This window comes from Oncorhynchus mykiss, chromosome 16, assembly GCF_057628025.1.
Source record: "Oncorhynchus mykiss isolate SJ-2025 chromosome 16, ASM5762802v1, whole genome shotgun sequence".
Taxonomy (NCBI): Eukaryota; Metazoa; Chordata; class Actinopteri; order Salmoniformes; family Salmonidae; genus Oncorhynchus; species Oncorhynchus mykiss.
Genome location: NC_143037.1, coordinates 60,214,335 through 60,237,890, shown reverse-complemented (window position 1 = coordinate 60,237,890; position 23,556 = coordinate 60,214,335). Strand labels below are relative to the sequence as shown.

At 46.3% G+C, this 23,556-nt stretch overlaps 1 protein-coding gene across 3 annotated transcripts in view; it reads right to left on the bottom strand.

The window, feature by feature from the left end:
- Window positions 1-23,556, bottom strand: part of LOC110492389 (cadherin-4) — a 571,662-nt gene that overhangs the window by 319,912 nt on the left and 228,194 nt on the right. For 2 of the 3 annotated variants that reach the window (XM_021566660.3, XM_090203554.1), the window contains exon 3: window positions 19,049-19,072. The exons of the other annotated variant lie outside the window; for it this stretch is intronic. In XM_021566660.3, the coding sequence (XP_021422335.3) occupies window positions 19,049-19,072 (24 nt within the window). The remainder of the gene's footprint in view (window positions 1-19,048; window positions 19,073-23,556) is intronic. 3 annotated transcript variants of the gene reach the window in all.

The following is a 23,556-nucleotide window of genomic DNA, read 5'->3' as shown; positions in this document are numbered from 1 at the left end:
CTCTCCGCATCACTACCATCTTCCTCTGCCGGCTCGGGAGCTGAACCTATGCAGCTGGGAGGTATCCGCATCTCGACTAAGGAGAGGGAACGGAGAATCACCAACCGCCTCTGTCTCTATTGCGGTTCTGCTGGTCATTTTGTCACTTCATGTCCAGTAAAAGCCAGAGCTCATCAGTAAGCGGAGGGCTACTGGTGAGCGCTACTACTCCTGTCTCTCCTTCAAGATCCTGCACTACCTTGTCGGTCCATCTACGCTGGACCGGTTCGTCAGCTTCCTGCAGTGCCTTAATAGACTCTGGGGCGGAGGGCTGTTTTATGGACGAGACCTGGGCTCGGGAACATGACATTCCTCTCAGACAGTTAAGGGAGTCCACGGCCTTGTTCGCCCTGGATGGTAGTCCTCTCCCCAGGATTCAGCGTGAGACGCTACCTTTAACCCTCACTGTTTCTGGTAATCATAGCGAAACCATTTCTTTTTTGATTTTTCGTTCACCTTTTACACCTGTTGTTTTGGGCCATCCCTGGCTAGTTTGTCATAATCCTTCCATTAATTGGTCTAGTAATTCTATCCTCTCCTGGAACGTCTCTTGTCATGTGAAATGTTTAATGTCTGCTATCCCTCCTGTTTCCTCTGTCTCTTCTTCACAGGAGGAGCCTGGTGATTTGACAGGGGTGCCGGAGGAATATCACGATCTGCGCACGGTGTTCAGTCGGTCCAGGGCCACCTCTCTTCCTCCACACCGGTCGTATGATTGTAGTATTGATCTCCTTCCGGGAACCACTCCCCCCCGGGGTAGACTATACTCTCTGTCGGCTCCCGAACGTAAGGCTCTCGAGGATTATTTGTCTGTAGCTCTTGACGCCGGTACCATAGTCCCCTCCTCCTCTCCCGCCGGAGCGGGGTTTTTTTTTGTCAAGAAGAAGGACGGGTCTCTGCGCCCCTGCATAGATTATCGAGGGCTGAATGACATAACAGTTAAGAATCGTTATCCGCTTCCTCTTATGTCTTCAGCCTTCGAGATCCTGCAGGGAGCCAGGTTTTTCACTAAGTTGGACCTTCGTAACGCTTACCATCTCGTGCGCATCAGGGAGGGGGACGAGTGGAAGACGGCGTTTAACACTCCGTTAGGGCACTTTGAATACCGGGTTCTTCCTTTCGGCCTCGCTAACGCTCCAGCTGTCTTTCAGGCATTAGTCAATGATGTCCTGAGAGACATGCTGAACATCTTTGTTTTCGTTTACCTTGACGATATCCTGATTTTTTCACCGTCACTCCAGATTCATCTTCAGCACGTTCGACGTGTCCTCCAGCGCCTTTTAGAGAATTGTCTTTTTGTGAAGGCTGAGAAGTGCACTTTTCATGCCTCCTCCGTCACATTTCTCGGTTCTGTTATTTCCGCTGAAGGCATTAAGATGGATCCCGCTAAGGTCCAAGCTGTCATTGATTGGCCCGCCCCTAAGTCACGCGTCGAGCTGCAGCGCTTTCTCGGCTTCGCGAACTTCTATCGTCGTTTCATCCGTAATTTCGGTCAGGTGGCAGCTCCTCTCACAGCCCTTACTTCTGTCAAGACGTGCTTTAAGTGGTCCGTTTCCGCCCAGGGAGCTTTTGATCTCCTCAAGAATCGTTTTACATCCGCTCCTATCCTTGTTACACCTGACGTCTCTAGACAGTTCGTTGTCGAGGTTGACGCGTCAGAGGTGGGCGTGGGAGCCATTCTTTCTCAGCGCTCCCTCTCTGACGACAAGGTCCACCCATGCGCGTATTTTTCTCATCGCCTGTCGCCGTCGGAACGTAACTATGATGTGGGAAACCGCGAACTGCTCGCCATCCGGTTAGCCCTAGGCGAATGGCGACAGTGGTTGGAGGGGGCGACCGTTCCTTTTGTCGTTTGGACTGACCATAGGAACCTTGAGTACATCCGTTCTGCCAAACGACTTAATGCGCGTCAGGCGCGTTGGGCGCTGTTTTTCGCTCGTTTCGAGTTCGTGATTTCTTATCGTCCGGGCGCTAAGAACACCAAGCCTGATGCTTTATCTCGTCTCTTCAGTTCTTCAGTAGCCTCCACTGACCCCGAGGGGATTCTCCCTGAGGGGCGTGTTGTCGGGTTGACTGTCTGGGGAATTGAGAGGCAGGTAAAGCAAGCGCTCACTCACACTCCGTCGCCGCGCGCTTGTCCTAGGAACCTTCTTTTCGTTCCCGTTCCTACTCGTCTGGCCGTTCTTCAGTGGGCTCACTCTGCCAAGTTAGCCGGCCACCCTGGCGTTCGGGGTACGCTTGCTTCCATTCGCCAGCGTTTTTGGTGGCCCACCCGGGAGCATGACACGCGTCGTTTCGTGGCTGCTTGTTCGGTCTGCGCACAGACTAAGTCCGGTAACTCCCCTCCTGCCGGCCGTCTCAGGCCGCTTCCCATTCCCTCTCGACCGTGGTCTCACATCGCCTTAGATTTTGTCACCGGACTGCCTTCGTCAGCGGGGAAGACTGTTATTCTTACGGTTGTCGATAGGTTCTCTAAGGCGGCTCATTTCATTCCCCTTGCTAAGCTTCCTTCTGCTAAAGAGACGGCACAAATCATCATCGAGAATGTTTTCAGAATTCATGGCCTTCCGTCAGACGTCGTTTCGGACAGAGGTCCGCAATTCACGTCTCAATTTTGGAGGGAGTTTTGCCGTTTGATTGGGGCTTCCGTCAGTCTCTCTTCCGGCTTTCACCCCCAGTCTAACGGTCAAGCAGAACGGGCCAATCAGACTATTGGTCGCATCTTACGCAGTCTTTCTTTTCGCAACCCTGCGTCTTGGTCAGAACAGCTCCCCTGGGCAGAATACGCCCACAACTCGCTTCCTTCGTCTGCGACCGGGCTATCTCCTTTTCAGAGTAGCCTCGGGTACCAGCCTCCGCTGTTCTCATCTCAGTTCGCCGAGTCCAGCGTCCCCTCCGCTCAGGCTTTTGTCCAACGTTGCGAGCGCACCTGGAAGAGGGTCAGGTCTGCACTTTGCCGTTATAGGACACAGACTGTGAGGGCTGCTAATAAGCGTAGAACTAAGAGTCCTAGATATTGTCGCGGTCAGAGAGTTTGGCTCTCTACTCAGAACCTTCCCCTTAAGACGGCTTCTCGCAAGTTGACCCCGCGGTTCATTGGTCCGTTCCGTATTTCTCGGGTCATTAATCCTGTCGCAGTTCGACTTCTTCTTCCGCGTTACCTTCGTCGCGTCCACCCGGTCTTCCATGTCTCCTGTATTAAGCCCGTTCTTCGCGCCCCCGCTCGTCTTCCCCCCCCCCCCCCCATCCTTGTCGAGGGCGCACCCATCTACAGGGTCCGCAGGATTTTGGACATGCGTCCTCGGGGCCGTGGTCACCAGTACCTCGTTGATTGGGAGGGGTACGGTCCTGAGGAGAGGAGTTGGGTTCCCTCTCGGGACGTGCTGGACCGTGCGCTGATCGAGGATTTCCTCCGTTGCCGCCAGGTTTCCTCCTCGAGTGCGCCAGGAGGCGCTCGGTGAGTGGGGGGGTACTGTCATGTATTGTCATGTTGTGTCTCTCTGTCCTTTCCCTTCACCCTGTCTCCCTCTGCTGGTCGTTGTTAGGTTACCTTTTCTCCCCCTCTTTCCCCCAGCTGTGCCTTGTCTCCTCCTAACCACCTCGTCACCCCTTTTCCCACCTGTTCCCTTTTTCCCTCTGATTAGGTCCCTATATCTCTCTCTGTTTCTGCTCCTGTCCTTGTCGGATTCTTGTTTGTTGTGTTTCATGCCTGAGCCAGACTATCGTCATGTTTGCTGTAACCTTGTCCTGTCCTGTCGGAATCTGCCGGTCTATCTGAGCCTACCTTTGTTTGGTTATTAAAGAAGCTCTGTTTAAGTTAGTTCGCTTTTGGGTCCTCATTCACTCACCGTAACAGAGATAAGTGTTTCCAGTTTCAGAGATTTTTGTAGTTCGTTCCAGTCATTGGCAGCAGAGAACTGGAAAGAGAGGCGGCCAAAGAAAGAATTGGTTTTGGGGGTGACTAGAGAGATATACCTGCTGGAGCGTGTGCTACAGGTGGGAGATGCTATGGTGACCAGCGAGCTGAGATAAGGGGGGCCTTTCCCTTTCAGGGTCTTGTAGATGACATGGAGCCAGTGGGTTTGGCGACGAGTATGAAGCGAGGGCCAGCCAACGAGAGTGTACAGGTCGCAATGGTGGGTAGTATATGGGGCTTTGGTGACAAAACGGATTGCACTGTGATAGACTGCATCCAATTTGTTGAGTAGGGTATTGGAGGCTATTTTGTAAATGACATCGCCAAAGTCGAGGATTGGTAGGATGGTCAGTTTTACAAGGGTATGTTTGGCAGCATGAGTGAAGGATGCTTTGTTGCGAAATAGGAAGCCAATTCTAGATTTAACTTTGGATTGGAGATGTTTGATATGGGTCTGGAAGGAGAGTTTACAGTCTAACCAGACACCTAAGTATTTGTAGTTGTCCACGTATTCTAAGTCAGAGCCGTCCAGAGTAGTGATGTTGGACAGGCGGGTAGGTGCAGGTAGCGATCGGTTGAAGAGCATGCATTTAGTTTTACTTGTATTTAAGAGCAATTGGAGGCCACGGAAGGAGAGTTGTATGGCATTGAAGCTTGCCTGGAGGGTTGTTAACACAGTGTCCAAAGAAGGGCCGGAAGTATACAGAATGGTGTCGTCTGCGTAGAGATGGATCAGAGACTCACCAGCAGCAAGAGCGACCTCATTGATGTATACAGAGAAGAGAGTCGGTCCAAGAATTGAACCCTGTGGCACCCCCATAGAGACTGCCAGAGGTCCGGACAACAGACCCTCCGATTTGACACACTGAACTCTATCAGAGAAGTAGTTGGTGAACCAGTCGAGGCAATCATTTGAGAAACCAAGGCTGTTGAGTCTGCCGATGAGGATGTGGTGATTGACAGAGTTGAAAGCCTTGGCCAGATCAATGAATACGGCTGCACAGTAATGTTTCTTATCGATGGCGGTTAAGATATCGTTTAGGACCTTGAGCGTGGCTGAGGTGCACCCATGACCAGCTCTGAAACCAGATTGCATAGCAGAGAAGGTATGGTGAGATTCGAAATGGTCGGTAATCTGTTTGTTGACTTGGCTTTCGAAGACCTTAGAAAGGCATGGTAGGATATATATAGGTCTGTAGCAGTTTGGGTCAAGAGTGTGTCCCCCTTTGAAGAGGGGGGATGACCGCAGCTGCTTTCCAATCTTTGGGAATCTCAGACGACACGAAAGAGAGGTTGAACAGGCTAGTAATAGGGGTGGCAACAATTTCGGCAGATAATTTTAGAAAGAAAGGGTCCAGATTGTCTAGCCCGGCTGATTTGTAGGGGTCCAGATTTTGCAGCTCTTTCAGAACATCAGCTGAATGGATTTGGGAGAAGGATAAATGGGGAAGGCTTGGGCGAGTTGCTGTTGGGGGTGCAGTGCTGTTGACAGGGGTAGGAGTAGCCAGGTGGAAAGCATGGCCAGCAGTAGAAAAATGCTTATTGAAATTTTCAATTATGGTGGATTTATCAGTGGTGACAGTGTTTCCTATCTTCAGTGCAGTGGGCAGCTGGGAGGAGGTGTTCTTATTCTCCATGGACTTTACAGTGTCCCAGAACTTTTTTGAGTTAGTGTTGCAAGAAGCAAATTTCTGCTTGAAAAAGCTAGCCTTGGCTTTTCTAACTGCCTGTGTGTAATGGTTTCTAGCTTCCCTGAACAGCTGCATATCACGGGGGCTGTTCGATGCTAATGCAGAACGCCATAGGATGTTTTTGTGTTGGTTAAGGGCAGTCAGGTCTGTGGAGAACCAAGGGCTATATCTGTTCCTGGTTCTAAATTACTGAACATGCAATTGCTCATGTGACTGGGTTATAAAGAAGTCAAGTAACTGTGATGTTTTACGAGAAAGAAAGAAATATGTGGAAATAGTAGAGCTGTGGGGAGAATGCCTTTAACAGCGAGTCTCTTTTCCACACTCGGGTCTCCTGTTCCGCTATGCAGTGTGACAGACGCCAGATTTTCAGAGACCCCGACTCATTTCCCCGATGCTCGCTGGTGTCGGGGATTTGCATTGAACGTTTGGTACTAAAAAACCTGGCCTGAATCTGCTCCTCAGCCGGAAAGAAAGCAGTAGCATGAGGGAAAAAAGACACAACACTCCTTTTTTCTCAGCAGCAGCAGACTGTCATAAGGAGAACTATCCATCTACATTTCTTGTTTGTTTGCCATATAGTGTTTGTTTTTTGTGGGGTTTTTCTTCTTCGCTGGTTCTCTACTGAAGAGACCGTGGTGACACCCCTTTGAACGGCTGATGAGGCAGCATTGGATGAGGCAGCGTTGGAGAATGCAACAAACTGCAAAATGGCAGCCTAATTAGCGTGACTGCGGTGCCAGCAGAGGGTGAAGCTCGTTATGGGTGCAGCTCGTTATGATGTGTCTGCGCATGAATATGCACGTCACATTAGAATACATGAACAAAGCAACCACCGCTAGTAGTTAAAGATAACTGTCCAGCCAACTGGCTGGATGGTGTTGATTGAGTAATTAGTAAAAAAGTTTGGTTTCTGGGCATGACTGCATTTGCAGTTTGTAGAGTACGTGTGAGATGGTGTATGAACAAGTCTATTCCTGCTCTCTATGCTTCTCACACACTCTCCCAGGGTACTGCCTGTGGACTCCAAAGTACAGAGTGATGTTTCAACCATCTACCACTCCCCTGCCTTCCCTTCCACTCCTCTCCCATCCAGCCTTCCTCCCTCCACCATCCTGCTGGGCCAATTCAAGCTGGTCCAGGCCGGCTGCCGAACCAGGCCCACATTGGAGACTCCCCGCTGGGTACAATATGCCACTCGCCTCCCCTGCTCTGCCAGAACGCTGGGGCTTCCCCTCCAACTGTGGCGTCCCCCAGTCCTAAGCAGACAGAGATGAATGGCAGCTCTAGCTCACTCCGGCAGGAAGGGAAAGGGTGAGACAGGGAGCTATAGGGAGCGGGGGGACAATAACATGTTGTTCAGACATGACAAAAAGTCATTAGTCTCCAGGGATTGGGGCTGTTCCAGCTGCTGACATCATCAGTGGATGAAAAGACAACAACAAAACAACATCAACAACAACAACAGTGGAGACGGTAAATGTAGAACTAACATCTCCCAACCTGGAAACTATGGCCCAGTCTAAGGTATACTGTATGCCTACACGTCCGCCTTTAGACAGCCTCCCTGTCTGAGATTGAGATAGACGTTGAGACAATGGGCTTGACGAGTTGTAGTTTGTCTTTGTGAAAGTCAATTAAACCGAGCCTGCCAGTCCGCCTGCACCAAAACCCTGACCACTGTCTGCCTGCAACAATCACAAACCTGTACCCCATGGTGGGAGGAACACAGAACAGCAAATTAAGTTGGCCTGCCACAAAAAAATCCTAATGTTCCCCACATTTAATTGGCAAGTTGAAACTTGGGAGAGCATGATTCAGTGGGAGAGATCTGGGATCTGTCTCTATTCCTCCATTTCTTATTACTTTTCTTTCTTTGCTGTTTCTGTCAGAGGCAGGTGGGCTCAGAGAGGATTAATGAGGAGGAGATGTACGTCTGGTGAGGTTCTGTCTGTTTGTCGGTGTGTGTGTGTGTATGTGTGTGTGTGTGTGTGTGCGTGCGTGGATCTCCATCCGAGTCTGAAACACTAGAGCCATGAGGTAGCCAAGCTCACAAAACACACCACGGGTCTCACCCCAAAAACAGCAGTCATTTCCCGAGAAACAGCGCCTCTAAACTACTTACCGTCACACAGGGGTGACTTGATCATCATAACCATCTCCTTCAGCTCCACAGTGGTCTGTGGTGACCGTGTAGACGGTGGCACTTAAATCCCGCCAGCGTTGGACTCTATTGTCTGGGCAAGAGGGGATGGTTTTAGCATGGTCAGACATGTGCTGACCCCTCTATTTCAGGGTCTCGATACAGGATCAAAACAAAATAGCCAAAATAATCAGTCCTGCTATCTCTCGTCCCAGGGATCCTGAGGAGGATCAACAACCGAGCAGCACAGTGAGCACACAACAGAACAGCACATAGCGATAACACAGCCAGGACGTGTCCACACATCCTAACTCAACCATAACAGCTTCAACTGCAGAAGGATCTCGATGAGGTTTATTTATTTTTTATTTATTTTTTTGCAGCTTGGCTGACTCCTCTTGACAAGTGGCTAGGTGAGAGACTTGCCCACGTTGGTAGAAGTGTGCGTGCATTTAATTTAAACACAGTTTCTTCGGCTGCGCCAGAGGCAGGGTCTTCTGGGAGGCAGATCGAACAGTAACACTGCAAAAAGTGAAATCCAAGCGAGCCTAAATATATATATATTTTTTTTGACATCATTTGCAGATAATATAGCTTATTTTAACCTAAAAAATGTATTTCAAGATACTTATTTCAAGATACTTTTCAAGACATTGTACCTTAATAAGACGATTAATACAGTATCATACAGGTTAAATACAGGTTAAATACAGGTTAAATGCAGGTTAAATGCAGGTTAAATACAGGTTAAATACAGGTTAAATGCAGGTTAAATACAGGTTAAATGCAGGTTAAATACAGGTAAATACAGGTTAAATGCAGGTTAAATACAGGTTAAATGCAGGTTAAATACAGGTTAAATACAGGTTAAATACAGGTTAAATACAGGTTAAATGCAGGTTAAATGCAGGTTAAATACAGGTTAAATACAGGTTAAATGCAGGTTAAATAGAGGTTAAATACAGGTTAAATACAGGTTAAATGCAGGTTAAATGTCATGTATTGTCATGTTGTGTCTTGTTTCTGTCCTTTCCCTTCACCCTGTCTCCCTCTGCTGGTCGTTATTAGGTTACCTTTTCTCCCCCTCTTTCCCCCAGCTGTTCCTTGTCTCCTCCTAACTACCTCGTCACCCCTTTTCCCACCTGTTCCCTTTTTCCCTCTGATTAGTCCTCTATATCTCTCTCTGTTTTTGTTCCTGTCTTTGTCGGATTCTTGTTTGTGTTTCTCATGCCTGAACCAGACTATCGTCATGTTTGCTGCAACCTTGTCCTGTCCTGTCGGAATCTGCCGGTCCATCTGAGCCTACCTATGTTTTGTTATTAAAGAAGTTCTGTTTACGTTAATTCGCTTTTGGGTCCTCATTCACGCACCGTAACATTAAATGCAGGTTAAATACTGTAACTTGAAATAAGATACATTACTTGCTAAGCCTTCTGTTGAAGATTGATGGCTACACTAAGCCATCCAAAATGCTTGATAATCTACCACATAAACACTGCTATCCAAGACTGATGGCTGGAGAATTTGCCATCTGAAAGGCGAGGTTGATGAGAAAGATATATAGAGAGAGAGAGAACTGGAGGATCTAAGAGAAAAGTGGAGAGATAAACAAAGTAATGTAACAATGTGATATAGGAATGGAATGCTAGGTGGTAGAAATTAAAATAGCAGTATATAAGAGATAACGAAGATAATAGAGAAGACAAGAGAGAAAGTGATTATTTGCTGGCAGTGTTGTGAAAGCTTGTGGATCACTCTGCTCCCTGCGTGAATTGACAGGTAAGTTAGCATCGCTGGATAACCGGGCGAGTCCTCCTATCACTCCGTCAGAGAGGCAGCTTGTTGACCCTATCATTCTCCTTGTTGCTCCGCGCCTCTGCATTAGCATTTAAACACACAAACAAACACACTCTCACACTGACTTCCATACACACACAGACTCTATACACGCTCTGCTGATGTGCAATGGTATACTGCATGTGTTGAATTCTGACATAACTACAATATAACCTGAAGGGAAGTTAGAGGGATCAGATCTTAGATCCTCCAGTAATGTTTCAGGAAGTAGGACAAATACCTTGCCTGTCAAAATCATAAAACCCAGAACACCATCAGCAGGTTGATGTTTACTGTCATGAATCTTGCCCTGGAGGGAGAACTGAGTGATTTCCGCTAGATGGGGCAGCTGCAAAGTCAAAATTGACTATATAGTAAAAAATGAATGAAAACAAAATGGAGCTTATTTACTCAATTCAAGGTTAGGGTTAGGCATTAGGGATAGCAGAGTGGTTAAGGTTAGAGTTAAGGTTAGGTTTAAAATCAGATTTTATGACTTTCTGGCTGTGCCAGTTGGTGACCACTTAGCAGAGCTGCCTCCAGGGCAATATTCATGACAATAAATGCCAACCTGCATCTCATCACCAGGATGTGTAGAGCTGTTCACATGTACAGTATAGTCATCCAGGAGAGGGCTATATCTCACAGATAAAACCTGCCAACCTACCAGCCTGCTGCTGTTTCTCCTCTCCTGCTCTGAGCAGAACACAGTAAAGAGAACACAGAGCACCGTCAATTCAACATCTATTCCACGTGGAAACAACGTTGATTCAACTAGTCTGTGCCCAGTGGGCTCTCTCTCTCTCTGTCATTAGTTTTGCCTCAAATCTCTCCTTGATGCCATGTTGGAATCATCAATCAGAACTGGGTGCTGGGTGGGTGGAGGGTGTGTGTGTGTGCTTGTGTGTATGTGTGTGCGTAAGTTCCTGACTGTCTGCCTACCCACATACATGGGCATGTGTTTGGTAGCATTGTAGTATTACCACATATCAGAGTGTCTGCTAGTTTGTGGACCATATGACTGTTTTGTCTAATCATTAAATGCTGACAGGCTCCACAGAGCCGGCAGAGTAGCAGCATTGATCCCCTTTACAGGGACCCGGGGCCCTGGCTTCATTAGCCCTGTTAGTGCTAAGCTACTTTACCATGTTCACGCCTAGCTTAACCTGCACAGAGACACAGACAAAGATAAATTGCACTGAGAAAGAGAGGGAGAGGAGGAGGAGGATCAAGAGGGGAAACAAATGAAGAAAGACGAGAAGACAAAAGGAGCTAAAGATTCTGAGGGAAGTGAAAGATAAGGAAGAGACTGTAGTGGGGTGAAGGAAGAGATAAAGTGTGTGTGTGTGTGTGTGTGTGTGTGTGTGTGTGTGTGTGTGTGTGTGTGCGCACGCGTGTGTGTGTGTGTGTGTGTGAGAGCGAGAGAGAGGTATAAAGAGGGCATGGAGCGTGTGAACCTTCAGCCAGGGAGGGATAAAACTCTGTGTGCTGTTTGAATGAAGGAGGCTTTCTGCAGCAGAGCGATGAGCAGCAGAATCAATTAACTTCTGTTGTGATTAATCAATTATCACACTGGTCCATCGGCAGCCTGAGTACTTAGCCCGGCTTCCCTCGTGAGGCTTTGCTGTGTTGGAGAATTAGCTTTGACCTCTGCAGTTCAAACAGACACAAATGTGTGCAGAAACACAGAAACACACACATGCATACACGCACAACAGAGGAACATGGCCTTATATTCCCCAGAGAGTTCTGTAAATGTACATTTCTGCAAAAAAAGTGAATGCACAGCCATTTTGTTGATGGCGAGTTAGTGACGTAGAGTCATTCCTCTTTCTTCTTCTCTACAGCATCGTTCTCCCTCCCTTCTTACGCTCACTCCCCCTCTCCTCCTGCTACCACTTCTCCCTATCGCTCCCTCCCTCCCTCCCTCCCTCCCTCCCTCACTCCCTCCCTCCCTCACTCCCTCTCTCACTCCCTCACTCACTCCTTCTTTTTCTCCTGTCAGTGTAGGGTTTGGCCAGTTTAACTATGCCCACAGCTCCCCGAGGACGGGCCATGACTGATGGGCCTGCTTGAGTCTCCGATTCGATTCGGCCCATTTGATAAATTTATCGATGGCATTTTGAAAATGAAATTAGAGGAACATCTCCTGGAGACTGTTTTTCCAGCACAGGTGCCATAAATATACTTAATTTGGCTGCAAGAGACGGACAGACAGACAGCCAGACAGCCAGCCAGACAGACAGACAGACAGACAGACAGACAGACAGACAGACAGACAGACAGACAGACAGACAGACAGACAGACAGACAGAGAGAGTGGTGAGAGAGGAAGACAGAGTGAAAGAGAGAAAGAGAGCAAGCAATAAATAAGGTGGTGTGGGGAGACAGAGATAGAGAGAGAGTACGATAGAAAATGAGAGATAAGATATAGAGAGAAATGTCAGAGAAAGGCTGTTGAGATGCTGAGTGTGTCGAGGTGAGCTGAGGTTGAAGCTTGGACTATAATGAGGGGCCTGTCTAACATGGTCCTAGTGAACGAAGTGTCGAGGTCATTCAAATACTGAAATAGCACACACTGCTGGGGACAACAGACTTCTGTTCTTGTGAGACAACAAGGCTTCTCTGTTTATGCTACACTGCCTTGCAAAAGTATTAAGACACATTGGATTTCTTTCCATTTTTTGTGTTACAAAGTGGGATAAAAAACAATCTACACAAAATACTCAGTAATACAAAATACTCAATAAATGTAACTCAATAAATGTAACAATAAATGTATAGTCGTTGCATAAGTATTCAGCTCCCTGAGTCAATAGATGTTGGCATTGATTACGGCTGTGTCTACTTGGGTAAGTCTATAAGAGTTTTGCACATCTGGACTGTGCAATATGAAAAGATGGTGCCGAAGAACATGGCTGACGTTTTACATTCTCCCAACCAATTGTGCAATTTTGTATTTTTTGTAGCATTTTGTGTAACTTAATGTTAATTGCGTACATAATGTTGTTGCTGCAGTCTCTTGTGACCGAAAATAACTTCTGGACATCAGAAAAGCGATTACTCATTGCGGACTGGAAGAAACGTTTTCCTTTAATGAGTCTGACGAGAAGGATATCCTGCTTTCACTGGAACTGGCCCAGATCCACGCCTTTCTCTTGAAGAAAAGATGCCGGAAAAGGGGGGCAGACCGGGGATCCTTCTGAGAAGCCGGAGGCGAGTGAGTAAACTCCCAAAGCCTTCCAATCTCCGTGCTAACATGCAATCGTTAGAAAATAAAAAAATAAAACCTACTATTAAGATTGTACTACCAATGGGACATTAAAAACTGTAACATCTAATTATTCACCGAGATGTGGCTGAACGAAGAAACAATATAGAGCTGGCGTGATTTTCCATGAACCGGCAGAACAGAGACGCTACCTCTGGTAAGACGAGGGGTGGGGGTGTGTGTCTTTTTGTCAATAACAGCTGGTGCGCAATGTCTAATTTGAAAGAAGTCTCAAGGTATTGCTTGCCTATAAGGACATAAGCAAAAAAGAAAATGCACACCCAGAAGCGCTCCTAGTACCTTTAATGGACTTTAATGCAGGCAAACTTAAATCAGTTTTACCTCATTTTTACCGGCATGTCACATGTGCAAGCAGGGAAAAACAAAATCCTAGACCACCTTTACTCCACAACCAGAAATGGATACAAAGCTCTCCGCCGACCTCTATTTGGCAAATCTGACCACAATTTCATCCTCCTGATTCCTGCTTACAAGCAAAAATTAAAGCAGGAAGTACCAGTGACTCTCTCAATATGGAAGTGGTCAGATGACGCGGATGCTACACTACTGGACTGTTTTGCGAGCACAGACTGGAATATGTTCCGGGATTTTCCCAATGACATTGAGGAATACGGCTTCGTCATCGGCTTCATCAATAAGTACATTGATGACGTCGTCCCAACAGTGACTGTACGTACATACCCCTACCAGAAGCCATGGATTACAGGCAACATCCGAATCGAGCTAAAAGCTAGAGCTGCTGCTTTCAAGGAGCGGGAGACTAATCCGGACGCTTATAAGAAATCCCCCTATGCCCTCAGACGACCCATCAAACAAGCAAAGCGCAATACAGGATTAAGATTGAATCCTACTACACCGGCTCTGACGCTCGTCGGATGTGGCAGGGATTGAAAATTATTACGGACTACAAAAGGAAACCGAGACGCGAGCTGCCCAGTGATACGAGCCTACCAGATGAGCCTGAAGCATGCATGAGAGCACCAGCTGTTCTGAATGACTGTGTGATAACGCTCTCGGTAGCCGATGTGAACAAAACCTTTAATCAGGTCAACATTCACAAAGCCGCCTGGCCAGACGGATTACCAGGACGTGTATTCAAAGCATGCGCGGACCAACTGTCAAGTGTCTTCACTGACATTTTCAACATCTCCCTGACCGAGTCTGTAATCCTGTTTCAAGGAGACCACCATAGACCCTGTGCCCAAGGAAGTGAAGGTAACCTCCCTAAATGATTACTGCCCCTTGGCACTCACGTCGGTAGCCATGAAGTGCTTTGAAAGGCTGGTCATGGCTCACGTCAACAGCATCCTCCTGGACACCCTTGACCCACTCCAATTCGTATACAGCCCCAACAGATCCACAGATGACGCAATCTCAATCGCACTCCACACGGCTCTTTCTCACCTGGACAAAAGGAACACCTATATGAGAATGCTGTTCATCGACGACAGCTCAGCGTTCAACACCATAGTGCCCACAAAGCTCATCACTAACATAAGGACTCTGGGACTAAACACCTCCCTCTGCAACTGGATCTTCGACTTCCTGACGGGCCACCCCCAGGTGGTAAGAGTAGGCAACAACACGTCTGCCACGGTGATCCTTAACACTGGGGCCCTCAGGGGTGTGTACTTAGTCCCCTCCTGTATTCCCTGTTCACTCACGACTGCGTGGCCAAACACGACACCAACACACTCATTAAGTTTGCTGACGACACAACAGTGGTATGCCTGATCACCAACTACGATGAGACGGCCTATAGGGAGGAGGTCAGAGAACTGGCAGTATGGTGCCAGGACAACAACCTCTCCCTTAATGTGAGCAAGTCAAAGGAGCTGATCGTGGACTACAGGAAAAGGCAGGGAGAACAGGCCCCCATTAACATCGACGGGGGGGTCGATGGCGGGTCGAGAGTTTCAAGCTCCTTGGTGTCCACATCGCCAACAAACTATCATGGTCCAAACATACCAAGACAGTCGTGAAGAGGGCACGACAAAACCTTTTCCCCCTCAGGAGACTGAAAAGATTTGGCATGGGCCTCCAGATCCTCATAAGGTTCTACAGCTGCACCATCCCATCGAGAGCATGGAGACCGGTTGTATCACCCGCTGGTATGGCAACTGCTCGGCAGCGCAAGGCGCTACAGAGGGTAGTGCACATGGCCCAGGACATCACTGGGGCCAAGCTTCCTGCCATGCAGGACCTATATAATAGGCGGTATCAGAGGAAAGCCCATAAAGTTGTTAGAGAGTCCAGTCACCCAAGTTATAGACTGTTTTCTCTGCTACCGCTCGCCAAGCGGTACCGCCAATTGCCAACCAAAAGGCTCCACAACAGCATCTACCCCGAAGCCATTGGACTGCTGAACAATTCATAAAAATCGCCACCGAACAATTTACATTGAACCCCCCCTTCTTGTTTACTGCTGCTACTCGCTGTTTGTTTGTTACCTATGCATAGTCACCTCGCCCCCACCTACATGTACAGATTACCTCAACTAGCCTGTACCCCTGCATACTGACTCCATACCGGTGCCCCCTGTATATAGCCTCGTTATTGTTATTCATTTTGTGTTACTTTTTATTTTAGCCTACTTGGTTAACATTTTCTTATTCTTGAACTGCACTGTTGGTTAAGGGCTTGTAAGTAAGCATTTCATGGTAAAGTCTACACTTGTTGTATTGGGTGCTAGTGGCAAATAAAGTTTGATTTGATTTTCCCATTATTCTTTTCAAAATTCTTCAAGCCCTGTTAAAATGTTGTGGCTCATGGCTAGACAGCAATTTTCAAGTCTTACCATAGATTTTCAATCAGATGTAAGTCAAAACTGTAACTTTGCCACTCAGGAGGGGGCAGGATTGATGAGTGGTTGACACTGCCAAAACACATGCTCACACACACACACACACACACACACACACACACACACACACACACTAATAACAATATAATAATACAGCATTAAGATGTGTACCAATAAGCTCTTCAGTTATCTTAATGTGAATAATACCATCTGTGTGCTCTAGTGATGTCTGTTTGATCTGACTGGTTATACCTAGGAATTCCTATAAGGGCGCTTCCCACCTCACTCATTACAAGTGACTTGAAGCCGAAGTTAAATCTCTGTGTGATTTATTTCTATATTTCCCCCTTGCAGGGGTATAACACACACACACACAAACACAGGAGCGAGAGACAAGGAGAGAATATGATAGGAGAGAGAGATATGAGACCCTATGTCTTATCTTCAGCTCAAGGCCCAAAGGCTCCTCAGTACCGATGGTGTTGTCATATCTATAAATCCCTCCATAACTCACTGTGTGTGAATGAATAGTTACCCATCCCTCTATACAGCTATGTGTGGGTGTTTAAGTGCGCTGGGTAAACGTTTGAGGGACAAGGGGAGTGTGTTAAAATAAGGTGTGTATATGCCTGTGTGAATGGGTTAGCATAGCTGTAAAATGCCTAGATTAGTGTGCAGTGGATGGCCTTATTTATGTGTCTCTCCTTCAGCAACATACGGGGGGGGGGGGTCTGTGGAGAGATGATGTACACCACACCAGCCTCTGTTCCTACTCAACATTCATCAGACTACACAGTGCAGCCGCACCACATGTCACTTAGCTTTATAGAGCCGCCTGACAACACATACATGTGCAGACTCTCAAGCACGCACACAAATGCAGATACACACATGCATAGACTCGCATGCATAAAGCACACACATACTAAGAAAACCAGTGTGTGCATGCGTGCGTATGTGTGTGTGTGTGTGTGTGTGTGCGTGTTACTGTGTGTATCAAACACGTGCATTTTGTGAGGGTATCAAGCACATTGCCGGTATGGCTATGTACAGTAGATGCAGTGTACGTTATGTTGTTGTGTCTTTGGCTATGCCGGATTAAGTGATATAACATGCTATTCTATAAAGTATTTTTTCAATAAAATATTTTTTCCATAATTAATATTACCTGATTGAGCTAATCATGTAAATGTAATTAACTAGAGAGTCGGGGCACCACAAAATAATATTTATAGAGCTGCTATCTTCCGAATAAACTCTTAAAGACCTAGTAATATTTTACATCAATAGCAGTCAATATTAATCGTCACCTTAATTCAGTCTCATCTGAAAGTTGTAAATTCTTCACGAACCCTGGCTAACAAGTTGAATCAGTAATACAAAATTGGGTTCAATTATTTATTTACTAAATACCTAACTAATCACACAGAATTACACATACACATAATTAATCATAACTTGATTACAAATTACGTCATAAAGGAAAACGTCCCTAGCGGGCGGAACAGATATGACAGCTTGTTACATAAAAGAAAAGGGTCTGGGTTTGAGTGAAAGAGCGGGAAGACTGAGGAACAAAGGGTGAAGCTGTGCTATCGTAAATAAGTATCTTATGCATTCTAAATTACCGCCCATTTGGAAAAGGAAAATGCAATAAATATTTACTCTGAGCTGCGCTTCGGTAGGTTGGTGGTAGATGGAAGGCCGTATTGCCAAACCGAGTCCTTTGTCCTTTGAAGAATGTCTCTGGTGGTCAATTGGATACGTTGTAGTAACGTCGTTGTGTGATAGACGGGATACTCTGTCTGTTCCTTCCTAACCCTCGTTTGCAGCTGCTGTTGCTAACTCAACGGCTAGGAGGTATCCCTTCTGTAGTGAATAAGAGTTCAAAGTTCATACCATTCGCAACCAGTGGCGGGCCACTGATTGAGCAGAGCCCTAACCTTATGAAAACCCAATTCCCAATCACATTTCATCCCATCACGAATAATTTCATATTCAAACATTTAAATTGAACAACAATTCCATGTGAATCCGATAACTCTGATGTGTAGACTTTCCATTGTAGAGTTTATCTCATCTTATCATTGATGAGAATGTCTCAGATGATAACCAAACTGACATCATATTCATTAAGTACCACCACATATGTTCAATTGGTCGGATTACCAGACTATAGTTCATTTTCCCCCACCTTCTGATGTTCCCAGAATCTCTATGTTAACCAAGGGGTTTGCAAATGTAACATCAGTAGGGTAGAGAGAGGAAAAAGGGGGGAGAGGTATTTATGACTTCATAAACCTACCCCCAGGCCAACGTCATGACAATGTTAAGGAGTTAACAAGAAAATATTCCCTCTCGAGAAAAAAAAGATGCTACCTCCCTTCACACTATTGCAGTAAAAACAACAATACCTTAATTAAAAACAAACAAAGTGTACGAAAACAAAGTTTGAACAAAGTCAAGTTTATCAACTGTAAAGTAGCACGACTGATTGTATATCGTCCTCTCCACCGGTGCAATAACACAGGATGCGGCTACGACATGCCCTCCGCCGTCATCTTCATTACACAGAGTAAAGGGATGAAACGTCCTGATGCATAAACCTGCACCGTGCTGCCACTCAGAACGAGCCCCCCGGAGCTATTCACAATGTCAGCTTCTACTCTGATCATTATCCCCCCCATCAAAACAGCCCGACAGACAGCCCCGCCCCGCCCCCCCAACCAACCCTACCCCACCTCCCAGGTATACTGAGAAACACAATCACTCTCTCTGCTGTCCACCCACACATTAACATACACAGGGCTTTACCTACAGTATTTGCTATGACCCAGTGTTTCCCAACTCCAGTCCTCCAGTACCCTCAACAGCACACATTTGTGTTGTAACCCTAGAGAAGCACACCTGATTCAACTTGTCAACTAATCATCAAGCCCTCGATGAGTTGAATGAAGTGTGCTTGTCTAGGTTTACAACAAAAATATGTACTTTTGGGGGTACTGGAGGACTGGAGATGGGGAACACTGCCATAAGTGATGAGGGTCACAGAGAGTCATCAGTGATGCAAATAGTGTGGATTAAATATTACTAATGTAATGTATGGAGCAATGCTATTGGCTATAATGTATGGGTGGGTGTATGACAACAATGATATCACCGACACAACAGTAACCTTGACTTCACATCCCCAACACCTTAGGTATAAGTGTTGATAAACAGTAGTTGAGAACAAACACACAGCTGCTGCTGCACACACACACGCGCACGCACACACCACGTCTCAAACAGCAGAGGGACACAGGTGACTGATTGTGTGTTGCTTTACCTTTCGGAGATGACACAGTGGAATCTGCAGATGAAAGGGAGAGAGAAAAGAGAGGAGTGTGTTAGCGGTTGACAGGCTGTTGTCTCTGAGAACCATCAAATGGCGGAGATGACAGCATCAGTCAGTGATTCGCGTGGAGGGGAACAACGTTGTGGCCCAGGAGGGTAAACAGAAGGGGGCTGTTAGAACACAGTCAGGGGGTCTTTCATCTCAGCCCTCCAACAGCACAACCACTCCACTTCAACACACACACACACAGTAGCTGCCTTTCAACCATTCTGAGTGAGAGGGAGGGAGGGAAGGATTAAGATGGAGAGAGGGGAAGAGAGATGGAGAAAGAGAGAAAGAGAGAAGAAGAGACTGACAGAAGGAGATTCTTTCTGATCTATCCCATCAAGACAAAGAAATTGAGGCCTAGAGAGTGAAGGGCAGAGAATGCATGAAATCCATCATACAAGTTACTGTGAGTGGAGATTTTGAATAAGTAAAGCAATAACATCTTGGCTTTGTGAGAACACAATCCACATTCATTTGTGGATGAAATCATTAACATTTTTTAGTGGGAGGGTTGTAGAGGCACTCTTGTTTTAAGTGTCACGACAACAGGGGGGACATTTACCTTATTGTTCTCATAAAATATTTACCACAACACTGTTTGGAAGCTCCCAAAGTTTCATTTTTATTTAATAGACTTGAAAAGTCATGAGGAATGCGAAAATAAATACGTTCTTCTGTTGCAATCCCGGAAGTCCAAATCCTTAAACGGATTTGTGTACTGGCCGGACGAGCTAGTAGCCCAAACGGCCGCAGACAGGGGAGGCCTGTAATAATTGAATACGGGTGGATTAGGGAGAGAGGTTGGGCTGAAAGGGAGATAATCTGCTGCTTTGCCTAATTGCCAGAAAAATAATAAAAATGGCCTCCATTGTGGCGTCGGTGTAAATCAAAGCAGCGCGGCGTGGGATTGGGTGGAAGTTAACGGCTTGCTGCTTTTTGTTTGGTGAGGTGTTCAGGAGGATTTGGGCCAATATTTCCCAGCTGGTTATTACATGGGTCTGACTGTCTGTTACTGTAGCTTCACAGCAGTGGGATGGCCCTCGCTGGAGAGAAAATCCTCTGCAAACTGGTACAGTTGGTGTTGGCATGTTCTGGTGCCATACCACATCCTTTCATGCCAACTCTGCCGTCTCCATTGGAGAAACCGTGTAGCCATGAGTGCAGTTGATAAAAGGTCTACACATCTAGAATGAAACAGTAAGACTTCTATCTGAAGCTTGTTATATCTAGCCAATCCTTCAATGAAAGGGATATGGGAAAACATGGGAAAGAGTCCTAACCTTTCAAACAAATTTTGCCATGCTCAATAATTGAACATGAGACTCTGTTGACGCAGGCCAACAGAGTAAATTCAACCACCTTCAATTACAACTAAAAGAGAGGGAGAGAGCATGCCAGATAGAGAGGTTCTGGCAAGCACACTTTATCAGGGGGCTGTCTACATGCCTGTCTGTCTCCCAACCTTCCCAGGCCTTATCTACCATTCCCACAGAGAGAGAGATGAGAAGGAGAGAAAAATAGATCAAATAAAATTGTATTTGTCACATGCGCTGAATACAGTTGTAGACCTTACAGTGCAATGCTTACAAGCCCTTAACCAACAACGCAGTTTTAAGAAAAATAACTGTTATTAAATAAAAATAACAAATAGTTAAAGAGCAGCAGTAAAATAACAGTAGAGGCGCTATAAACAGGGGGTACCGATACAGAGTCAATGTGCAGGGGCACAGGTTAGTCCAGGTAATTGAGGTAATATGTAAATGTAAGTTTAAAGTGACTGCTCATAGATAATAAATCATAGATAATAACCAGGGAGTAGCAGCAGTGTAAAAGAGGGGTGGGACACACACACACACACACAATGCAAATAGTCTGGGTAGCCATTTGACTAGCTGTTCAGGAGAATTATGGCTTGGGGGTAGAAGCTGTATAGAAGCCTTTTGGACCTAGACTTGGTGCTCCGGTACCGCACGGTAGCAGAGAGAACAGTCTATGACTAGGGTCGCAGGAGTCTTTGACAATATTTTAGGGCCTTCCTCTGACAAGGCCTAGTATAGACGTCCTGGATGGTAGGAATCTTGGCCCCAGTGATGTACTGGGCTGTACACACTACCCTCTGTAGTGCCTTGCGGTCAAAGGCCGAGCAGTTGCCATACCAGCCATTGATGGTGTAGCTGTAGAACCTTTTGATGATACGAGGACCCATGCCAAATCTTTTCAGTCTCCTGAGGGGGAATAGGCTTTGTCGTGCCCTTTTCACGACTGTCTTGGTGTGTTTGAACCATGATAGTCTGTTGGTGATGTGGACACCAAGGAACTTGAAGCTCTCAACTTGCTCCACCACAGCCCTGTTAATGAGAATGGGGATGTGCACGGTCCTCCTTTTCCTCTAGTCCACAATCATCTCCTTTGTCTTGATAACGTTGAGGGAGAGGTTGTTATCCTGGCACCACACGACCAGGTCACTGACCACCACCCATAGGCTGTCTTGTTGATGATCAAGCATACCGCTGTTGTGAATCGGCAAACTTAATGATGATGTTGGAGTTGTGCCTGGCCATGCCGTCGTGGGTGAACAGCGAGTACAGGAGGGGACTGAACATGCACCCCTGAGGGACCCCGTGTTGAGGATCAGCGTGGCCGATGTGTTGTTACAAACCCTTACCACCTGGGAGTGGCCCATCAGGAAGCCCAGGATCCAGTTGCAGAAGGAGATGTTTAGTCCCATGGTCCTTAGCTTATTGATGAGCTTTGAGGGCACTATGGTGTTGAACGCTGAGCTGTAGTCAATGAATAGCATTCTCAGGTAGGTGTTCCATTTGTCCAGGTGGGAAAGTGCAGTGTGGAGTGCAATAGAGATTGCGTCATCTGTGGATCTGTTGGGGCGGTATGCAATTTGGAGTGGGTCTAGAGTTTCTGGGATAATGGTGTTGATGTGAGCCATGACCAGCCTTTTTAAGCACTTCATGGATACAGATGTGGTGGTCTGGTGGTCTGCTTGAAACATGTTGGTATTACAGACTCGGACAGGAAGAGGTTGAAAATGTCAGTGAAGACACTGCCAGTTGGTCAGCGCATGCTCGGAGTACACATCCTGGTAATCCGTCTGGCCCTGCGGCCTTGTGAATGTTGACCTGTTAAAAGGTCTTACTCACATTGGCTATGGAGATAGTAGTCACACAGTCGTCCAGAACAGCTGATGCTCTCATGCATGCTTCAGTGTTGCTTGCCTCGAAGCGAGCATAGAAGTAATTTAGCTTTTCATGTCACTCATGTCACTTGGCAGCTCACGGCTGTGTTTTCCTTCGTAGTCTGTTATAGCTAACAAGCCCTGACACATCCGACAAGCGTCGGAGCGATGTAGTGCGATTCAATCTTAGTCCAGTATTGACACCCTGCCCGTTTCATTGTTCGTCTGAGGGGATTTCTTATAAGCGTCCGGGTTAGAGTCCGCCTCCTTGAAAGCGGCAGCTCTACCCTTTAGCTCACTGCAGATGTTACCTGTAATCCATGGCTTCTGGTTGAGGTATGTACATCACTGTGGGGACAACATCATAGAAGCATTTATTGTTGAAGCCAGTGACTGATGTGGTGTACTCTTCAATGCCATCAGAAGAATCCCGGAACAAATTCCAGTCTGTGCTAGCAAAACAGTCCTGTAGCTTAGCATCTGCGTCATCTGACCACTTCTGACCAAGTCACTGGTGCTAACCTGTTTTAGTGTTTGCTTGTAAGCAGAAATTAGGAGGATAGAATTATGGTCAGATTTGCCAAATGGAGGGTGAGCTTTGTACGCGTGTCTGTGTGGAGTAAAGGTGGTCTAGAGTTTTTACTTCCTCTAGTTGCACATTTAACATTAGCGTTTTCCTGTTTGCTTATGGCCTTGAGTGCAATTCAAAAGTTTGTAGTCACTTAGAAATGTCCTTGTTTTTGAAAAAAAAGCACATTTTTTGTCCATTAAAATAACAGCAAATTGATACAAAATACAGTGTAGACATTGTTAATGTTTTAAATGGCTATTGTAGCTGGAAATGGCAGATTTTTTTATGGAATATCTACATAGGTGTACATAGGCCCATTATCAGCAACCATCACTCCTGTGTTCCAATGGCATGTTGTGTTAGCTAATCCAAGTTTCTAATTGATCATTAGAAAACCCTTTTGCAATTATGTTAGCACAGCTAAAAACTGTTGTGCTGATTTAAGAAGCAATAAAACTGGCCTTCTTTAGACTAGTTGAGTATCTGGAGCATCAGCATTTGTGGGTTCGATTATAGGATCAAAATGGCCATAAACAAAATACTTTCTTCTGAAACTCGTCAGTCTATTCTTTTTCTGAGAAATGAAGGTTATTCCATGCGAGAAATTGCCAAGAAACTGAAAATATCGAACAACGCTGTGTACTACTCTCTTCACAGAACAGCGCAAACTGGCTCTAACCAGAATAGAAA